Source organism: Poecilia reticulata, linkage group LG15 (assembly GCF_000633615.1).
Source record: "Poecilia reticulata strain Guanapo linkage group LG15, Guppy_female_1.0+MT, whole genome shotgun sequence".
NCBI lineage: Eukaryota > Metazoa > Chordata > Actinopteri > Cyprinodontiformes > Poeciliidae > Poecilia > Poecilia reticulata.
The window spans coordinates 17,898,255-17,905,980 of record NC_024345.1 but is presented as its reverse complement, the minus strand read 5'-3'; the positions used below and the strand labels follow the sequence as shown (position 1 = coordinate 17,905,980).

The 7,726-nt window shown below is 40.3% G+C and overlaps 4 protein-coding genes across 6 annotated transcripts in view; 2 read left to right on the top strand and 2 right to left on the bottom strand.

Moving 5' to 3' along the window:
- LOC103476985 (sphingomyelin synthase-related protein 1-like) overlaps window positions 1-839 on the bottom strand; it is a 6,757-nt gene extending 5,918 nt beyond the window's left edge. For 2 of the 3 annotated variants that reach the window (XM_008429774.2, XM_017308852.1), the window contains exon 1: window positions 693-839. The gene's annotated coding sequence lies outside the window, so the exon portion shown is untranslated. Of the gene's footprint in view, window positions 1-318; window positions 522-692 lie in introns of those variants that run through there. The other variant, XM_008429775.2, reaches the window with a different exon arrangement.
- A 295-nt stretch (window positions 840-1,134) lies between these two features.
- LOC103476984 (dual specificity protein phosphatase 13) lies at window positions 1,135-2,965 on the top strand. The gene is made up of 3 exons (XM_008429773.1): window positions 1,135-1,364; window positions 1,967-2,181; window positions 2,274-2,965. Exons 1-3 carry the CDS (start codon window positions 1,180-1,182, stop codon window positions 2,480-2,482), a joined length of 609 nt encoding a protein of 202 aa, XP_008427995.1. The 5' UTR covers window positions 1,135-1,179; the 3' UTR covers window positions 2,483-2,965.
- Window positions 2,966-3,136: 171 nt separating this feature from the next.
- LOC103476983 (dual specificity protein phosphatase 13) lies at window positions 3,137-4,765 on the top strand. Its single transcript, XM_008429772.2, has 3 exons — window positions 3,137-3,362; window positions 3,743-3,960; window positions 4,055-4,765. The coding sequence occupies exons 1-3, from the start codon at window positions 3,238-3,240 to the stop codon at window positions 4,264-4,266; spliced, it is 555 nt and encodes a 184-aa protein (XP_008427994.1). The 5' UTR covers window positions 3,137-3,237; the 3' UTR covers window positions 4,267-4,765.
- An 84-nt stretch (window positions 4,766-4,849) lies between these two features.
- LOC103476982 (dual specificity phosphatase DUPD1-like) lies at window positions 4,850-7,713 on the bottom strand. Its single transcript, XM_008429771.2, has 4 exons — window positions 7,584-7,713; window positions 6,269-6,474; window positions 5,932-6,155; window positions 4,850-5,811 (listed from the first exon to the last, which is right to left on the bottom strand). The coding sequence occupies exons 2-4, from the start codon at window positions 6,451-6,453 to the stop codon at window positions 5,570-5,572; spliced, it is 651 nt and encodes a 216-aa protein (XP_008427993.1). The 5' UTR covers window positions 6,454-6,474; window positions 7,584-7,713; the 3' UTR covers window positions 4,850-5,569.
- Window positions 7,714-7,726: the final 13 nt, after the last annotated feature.

Genomic DNA, 7,726 nt, shown 5'->3' with positions numbered 1-7,726 from the left:
TGTTTATATATAAACACTAAAATTATAAGGTTAGATTATCATAATGGCATTTTAGAGGATCTTCCCAGGACAACAGTTTCGCCCACTATGACATCATTCTACTAATAGCGGTCATTCTGGTTCACACAAGAGAAATGTTGGTACAAGCTGCCACTGAAACCTCCCTGTTCTCAAAATACATTATTTAATTTTACCCCACACTAAACGCAAATCATCTGTCATTCACTGTCGCCAAGTGAACAACAGAGCAAGTAATGAAACTAGCAAGCAGGCCAGAGAGTGCTACATATTTACATATCTGAAACTTAAATAACTCACCAGCACAGCTTCTGCTCTGCTCCTAAAAGAGAAATCGCTTCTTTTTTTTTTAATTTAATCTAGGCTTCAGTGTTTGTTGGCATCTTCTGTGGCCGAGGCTTTACTGGGGATGAATAAGTGCCATGTCAGCACATTTGGTCAGCTTACACTGAGTCACAGGGAGGGAGCAGCGACACCCAAGTGGCACAGAGAAAGCTCCCAGTGTGTTTCAGACAAAGACAGCTCGACAAAGGGCTTACAGTGTCCCCAAAGCAGAGACACAAAGCGATATTCTTTTAGAAACCTAAAAAGGGGGCGAATATACTCAGAAGAAATAGCATAGAATGTTGTTCTAAACTTGCTGTAAAAATAATTTCAAGTCAATGTCAGCCTACCTTGTCAAAAAGGCCCAGTGTCACAGTGCTGCTGGACGTCTTGGATAAACTTTCTGCCTGTTTCTCCACTCCCAGGATTGTGTCATGGCCAACATGTTTCAGACAGCTAGGCAACACCAAACAGGAAGACTCCACTAACAAACAACATCGGCAAAGAAGAGCTCCTTGCCTCACGCAGCTGGGAACATACTGACCCCTGCAGGCCAGTCCTAGGAAAAGCAAGGCTCTGATTAAAGGCAATGTTAACTAAAAAAAAAAAAGAAGAAAAAGGGACAAAATTCTGACGTTGTTTGGCTGATTTTCAAGAACTATAAAGTGGCTTTTAAAGACAGACATATTTGCAAACATGTGTCCAAATGACAGAGTGTTTTTAGCAGCCTGTGCTAAAGTGCACCACCTGTTTGTGGCAGTCACTGGTAGAGTGGAAGGGAAGGTCATTTCCTCTTCAGGAAAACTACAGAGTGGCGTAAGCACTTAAAACACAGAAATGTCAGGTGGGGTAATGGGGGAGAAATGTGTTACAGAGGACTCAAAGCGGACAAATACAGAGGAGAAGGAAGAACACACAGGTGAGGCTCCAACTCTACAGGAGCTTGAGGAGATTTTACATTCAGCTCCTCGCTCGTGTCACCATTTAGATGAGGTGTGGCCAAGTCTTTTTCTGGGAGACATGTGAGTATCCTGGTCTGCAGTTAGCTTGACATAGTTACATACACTAATATTGTGCATTTAAAAGCGTATTCACATTTTGAAATTTCCCCATCATGTCACATTACAACCAGAAGCTTTTTATTTGGGTTTATATGACACACTGATAAAAAAAATTTAATAATTTCAGTGACTGCTGAGCAAGACTGAGCAAGAAGAGAGGAGCTGCAGAGCACCACAGCTCAGGTGGTATAATATCAGGTTGACCATTTGTTATGAACTCCATAAATCTAGCTGCAAGCATCTTCATTGTGAAACATAGTGGTGGCAGCATCCATCTCACTGTGATTATTTGAGGAAAGTGGCATAATAAAATTTTTATATACATATTACATATTTGTATATGTATATAGAGAGAGTGAGAGACTAAAAGGGAGATTAATTCATTTTTATGACTCAATTTTTACCATTTCTTTTAATGGTAAAAAATAAAAACCATATATATCTTTTTCCCTCATCGATTACATACAATTTCTTCAAAAATCTTGATGTTAAAAGGAGTATGAATAATTTTGCAAAGCATTGTGTGATGCTTGTCAAATCAATGTATTTTACTCTTGTTTCAGGTTTATGTCTCATGATAAGTTTGGACTCTGGCAGCTGGGAATCAGTCATGTGCTGAACGCCTCCCACGGGAAACTCTGCTGCAAAGGCACTGATGATTTCTATGGAACCACGGTGAAGTATTACGGCGTGCCCGCCAACGACCTGCCAACGTTTGACCTTTCACCTTTTTTCCGCCCTGCTGCAGAGTTTATTCACCTGGCTTTATCATCAGGAGGTAGAGCTGACATGCTTTGACAAATTACAACAAGTGACAAAAAAGTGGAGTTTCATATTTATTTATTTTTATTTTTTTTTTATGGTTTTCAGGGAAGATTTTTGTCCACTGTGCTGTGGGAGTGAGCCGCTCGGCTGCGCTGGTTTTGGCCTACCTGATGATCCGTCATGGCTTCAGTCTTCGCTCTTCAATACGCCGTGTGCAACAGAAGCGTTGGATTTTCCCTAACAGGGGATTTCTACGACAGCTTGTGGACCTTGAGCAAACGCTGCATGTCGAAAGACAAAATGAGCTGAAATGAACATTTGTATTATTTGGTTAAATTGGTTATGCTTGTTTCCTGTTGTTGTTATCGTTTATGGATGAGTTGGGTCAAATGCAGGCAGGAGGCAGGCAGAATCACTGTTATTGGATTTTTATTAGATGAAAAAAAGGACTTGCAACAAAGAGCAAAACACCAAGGAAAACAGCCAAAAGAGGATCTGACTAAGGAGTGACTGAATAGAGGGTTTTTCAATGCATGGGGAGGACGATTATTGGAACGCATAACAGGAGAGGGTGAAGACTGGGGGAGAAGCAGCTGAGGGAGAGAAAAGGAGCAGGTGCCTAAACAACAGAGATAATCCACAAACAGAAAATGAACACAGAAAACATAAAAACTGAAATACAAATGCTGATATCATTCCACGAGAATCACTTTCTGCATTTGTGACCCACACTGTTCAGCTGTGTCCCTCCTCCCCTATCTGTTTTGACCCTTGTGTCAAGAGAGAGACAGAGAGAGAGAGAGAGAGAGAGAGAGAGAGAGAGAGAGAGAGAGAGAAAATCACACGTGAACAGACTAATCAATCCACCAGCAACATTAAATAACTCCCAACATCCCGCCAGCAAGAGCACGTTGAAAACGCTGGGCTAATTTCGGAGCCGGGCTGAGCGCCACTCAATAAATCAACCAGCTGCTCATGCCTCTCATCGAGCGGATGAAGAGGCGGCGGGCTGTGGCATCAGGGGGCAGCGCAGGCGTCTGCTCAGAGCCGGACTCTGCACGCAGGAAGAATGTCGAGGAATGGCCAGCGACAGAACCTGGTGGTCATCAAGGAACTTGAGCTCATCTTGGACTCCTGCACGCTGGAGCTCACACCTGTGGATGAAGTCTGGCCCAACTTGTACATAGGAAATGTGTGAGTGTGTGCCGTGTATGAAAGCAGAAACAATATAATATCAAGCTGTTTAATTCAATTTCTATCTTTTTTTTATTGTCTAATTTGATGGAGAACCTGTACTAATCTAGAATTTGGAAGATTTTAGCAGGTCTATGACTTAAATGACACGTCAAAGCAAAAATAACTGCCATTATTAATAACTGAGACAAGAAGTTATTACAAGGCTTATCAGCTCTTATAAAGGCTGAAATTATATAGTATCCTGAACCTGTCAAAAATGTGTCTTCATATTGTCAGTACATAACAGTTATTGAATGCTCACATAATTGTCTGTGCTGCTAAACTGTGATTACTTAATATAATCCCCCAGTTTTGTATGTCCTCTTTGTGATTCTTAGGGCTGTTGCACAGAACAAAAACAGATTGCATAAGCTTAGCATCACTCATGTTCTGAACGCAGCACACTCCAAGCAGGGCAGCATCGGTGACCAGAGCTTTTATGGGAACACCTGTGTTTACTTTGGCATCCCAGCGGAAGACTCAGACCACTTTGACCTCAGCCAATACTTTAAATCTGCTACTGACTTCATTCATAAAGGCCTGAAAAGCAAAGATGGTAAATTTCATTATCTTTCAAAAAATATTAAGCAAAATTAAGTTTTTATTTCCTTTTCCCTCATGTTTTTTTTTTTGTTTTTCCTTTTCCACAGGGAAAGTGTTGGTCCACTGCATCATGGGTGTGAGTCGATCAGCCACTTTAGTCCTGGCCTACCTCATGCTGAGGCATCGTTTTTCACTAAGAGATGCTCTGAGACATGTTGTCAAAAAACGGGCCATTTATCCCAACCGGAACTTCCTGACACTCCTCCTGAAGCTGGACGAAGAGCTGACTCAAAAAAGGACGCTGTGCCCTGTTCTCTGACGTCCTCTCCGTTTAAATCAGTCCTTGGTTTTCTCATGACCTCAGCATGTGCTGCACTCCAATTAAATCACTTTACGTAGGGGCTGTAAATAGTGTAAACCGTAGGAAAACATTTAGAGTCTCTGTTTTATTTTATTTTTTTGCACTTCATGAATATGTCGTTGTAATTTCTAGGTCCCACAGCATGTTATATGTAATTATTGTTCATGTCTGTCAACCCAAATATTCTTATCTGTTTCTATGTTAATCACTGAACTCCAAAATTAAAAGAAACGTATCACCACACCACGACGCTAATAACTACTGATCAATCTGTGTGCTCTACATCTCGGACCAAATAGATAACACTGGCTTTATTTATGAATTGAACGCCCTTCTTATGTTAAACTATTGTTGGTTTCTCATTTATTAAGCTGTTTCTTTGTTCTTTGATGCAGTAAAATACCTTTTAATGAATCCTAACGACAAAATAAACAAATAAAATAGATTTTACAATTAACTTTTAGTTGTGATTCTTTGTGAACTTTATTATTTCATTACTTTTTGTAAGAGGAAGCAAATGCAAACAGAAGAGAGAAAAGCATTATGATGAGGTGAATTTTAATAAAAACCTGAGGAGTAAACTAACATCAGCAACTGGATTCATAAAGACATAAACCCCCAAAGAGGCAACTGGCAAGACAGCAGGATGAAAAAAGGACGATCTAACAAAGATTGGGACACTAGGTAAGTGTTTGCTGGGGAAAAGGTTCCTGGTGTGAAAACCGGTAAGTGGTCATTAACACATGGCTATTTTGAGGAGAAACAGAAAGCTTAGATGCAGAAGATGAATGCTAACCACAAGGGAGAAACAGAGGGAGAATGACTCATAAAAATGGATGAAAACAATCCCAGAAGTCTATGGAATGATAAAGCAGCAGACAGGTAAATGCAAAATGCAGGAACATCTTAAAACAAGAGAACCAATACACAGACCCACCCAAAACTGAACTCAAAAGCATATAAGATTAGGTAATGTTAAGCTCCTGGAATGATCCACCCACAGCTTCGACCTCAGCTTTGATAAAAAATGTTTTTGATTAATGCGTGCAAGAAAATCAACAGTTGTATATGAACTGAACTAATCCTAATAAGAAATGTGGTCAGATAAGAAGCCAAGGTGATCCAAGATGCTACAAAATGCCCCTTTCAGAGGTTCAGTTTGATCCTGTGTGGATTAAAAAGAATCCACAATAATAAAAAAAATACACTTATGTTCAAATCAGGCTACATCACAGAGAGAATAAAGTACAGAGGTAGTATATTATGTTGTTTTTTTGCCTTCTTGGTTTTCCATGAGTCTTTTCTGCCTCAGCTTGTCCTCTTGCAGCGTGATGTCCAGTGCTCTGAGCTGTTTCAGGAAGCCGTGATTAGGCAGGATGCAGCGTTTCTGCTGCACATGCTCAATAGCTTCCACTACAGTTAAGCTGTGCTTCAACATCAGGTACGCCAAGACCAAGGTGGCTGACCTGCTTCGGCCCATCACACAGTGAACCAGCACCTTGTCTGAAAATAAATATAAACAGGTGGGACACCTTAGACCAAAGAACAAACTACAAGAACCTTCCACAGAAGTTAAGCTTATAGATATGCAATCATTTCTGTCTATCAGACTCCATAACTCACTCTGAGGTTGGCTGAGGGCCTCGTGGATAAACTCTGTTGCAGGGAGGAAGTACTGGGAGATGTTGAATGTGGGTTTGTCATCGGCTTCCACACCAAGATACTGGATGTTCAGGTCTTTGTAGTAATTAGCACCAGTCAGCACATTGTTCCACTTTCCTTCTGCTGAATTTAGGACATGAGTGACACCCAGGTCCTTAAGCTCAGGACGCTGCAGAGCTGTTTTCCTGTTTTCATGCAACATGTCCAATAGGTAGCTTTCAGCACAAACCCTGTATTTATTTGCACAATTTATAGTATGAGTGCATCCATACAAACAAAGATGTCCGAGTTAACTCACTCATCTCCGATGTAAATTCTTGGCCAGACCTGGTTGACATGGGTGTATGGAGCTGTGGTGCCTGTCCAGAAGAGCTGCTCCAGATCTAGCGTACCTGGTGTGATGTAATCACTGTCGGGGTCCACCTGCACTGCTGCGTATGGATTCCTCTTAGATTTAACAGATTTAACCGCACAGGAGGTCATTTTTCACCTCCTTACACATCCCTGTGATAAGAGAAATATTATACACATTAAACACACGGTATGATCTTTAAAATATATATATAAAAAAATGGGATTCAAATTATATTTAAACATGAAGCATAACCGTCATAAAACTCATACGCAAATTAACACAAATGTAAATGATCTTGAAAGATTGATTATTTTTAAAGGGTTTCTTCTGGCTCTAGGGGCCTTTATTTAATGATGGCCGGACAGGAAAGCGGGTTGTGAGAGAGGAGAAAGATATGGGGCAAAGGTCAAGAGGCTGGGAACCAAACCCAGACCGCAGATTTCTAACAGCTTGACCTTGATCTTTTAACAATAGATTCTTTACACATTTTACTTTAAAAAGCAGAATTATTCTGTTTGCACTTAATTGTGAATTCAAAGGGAAAGAGTACATAGCTTTAAGATGTTTTTACCACTACCAATCTGAAAATTATGGCAAGCATTTGTATTCTACACCATTTCCTCTGATATTCCTGTATGACGAAGCCATAATGCAATAAATCCAGTGCAACAAACTGTTATGCAATCAATAGAGTCCACCAAAATGTAGTTTAGAACAAATGCAGCTCCTCTCTGAAGACTTTGGATGTTTGTTGGAGAACCTTAGCAAACAAACAACTTCATGAAGAAACGCAGCAGTTGTAGAAAACTTTAAAGCAGTTAACATATAGGACAATATGCATTGCTTTGAACATTTCACAGAGCCCACGGTCTATCCTGTTTTATGTGCATTTCTGCCCGAGTACACCTGAATGAAATAATTGCATTATCTTGTCTGCATGCCATTAAGAATGGCAGCAGGAAAACACCTAAATCATGCAACGCAGTGGAGAACAAGAGTTCAGAAACATGAATTTACTTAGAATGACTCAGACGAAAGCCAGAGCTCAATCCAACTAAAAATCAGTGGCAAGACTTGCAGTTGGAAATGCAGCAAGAGTGATTTTACAAAGTGTAGGCACAGGGAGCCTGAATACAAAACACACCAGATTTTGTGTATTGTATTGTTCATCTTTGAATCATTAAATGACAAGGAAGGCTGCACTCAGATTACTCTGATGCATTAAATAAACACAAACAAATAAAGAGAAAATACTCACCCTATTTTAAATCTGTCACTAAGCAGGAACCAGACCACCTTGCAATGAACACGTGAGTGAGAATATGAACAAAGATCTTCCAACACAGAAAGACTAAAGACACTGACATGGATCTGGACCCATATGTCTATTTTTAGACAGCT

Excerpts from the sequence above, each read along its gene's own strand:
- LOC103476982 (XM_008429771.2), bottom strand. The coding sequence starts at position 6,453 with ATGACCTCCTGTGCGGTTAAATCTGTTAAATCTAAGAGGAATCCATAC. Across the intron at positions 6,156-6,268 it reads AGAATTTACATCGGAGATGA|GAAAACAGCTCTGCAGCGTC; the intron begins GTGAGTTAACTC and ends GCATGAAAACAG. Across the intron at positions 5,812-5,931 it reads GGCCCTCAGCCAACCTCAGA|ACAAGGTGCTGGTTCACTGT; the intron begins GTGAGTTATGGA and ends ATTTATTTTCAG.
- LOC103476983 (XM_008429772.2), top strand. The coding sequence starts at position 3,238 with ATGTCGAGGAATGGCCAGCGACAGAACCTGGTGGTCATCAAGGAACTT. Across the intron at positions 3,363-3,742 it reads AACTTGTACATAGGAAATGT|GGCTGTTGCACAGAACAAAA; the intron begins GTGAGTGTGTGC and ends TGTGATTCTTAG. Across the intron at positions 3,961-4,054 it reads AGGCCTGAAAAGCAAAGATG|GGAAAGTGTTGGTCCACTGC; the intron begins GTAAATTTCATT and ends CCTTTTCCACAG.
- LOC103476984 (XM_008429773.1), top strand. The coding sequence starts at position 1,180 with ATGTCAGGTGGGGTAATGGGGGAGAAATGTGTTACAGAGGACTCAAAG. Across the intron at positions 1,365-1,966 it reads AGTCTTTTTCTGGGAGACAT|GTTTATGTCTCATGATAAGT; the intron begins GTGAGTATCCTG and ends CTCTTGTTTCAG. Across the intron at positions 2,182-2,273 it reads CCTGGCTTTATCATCAGGAG|GGAAGATTTTTGTCCACTGT; the intron begins GTAGAGCTGACA and ends TATGGTTTTCAG.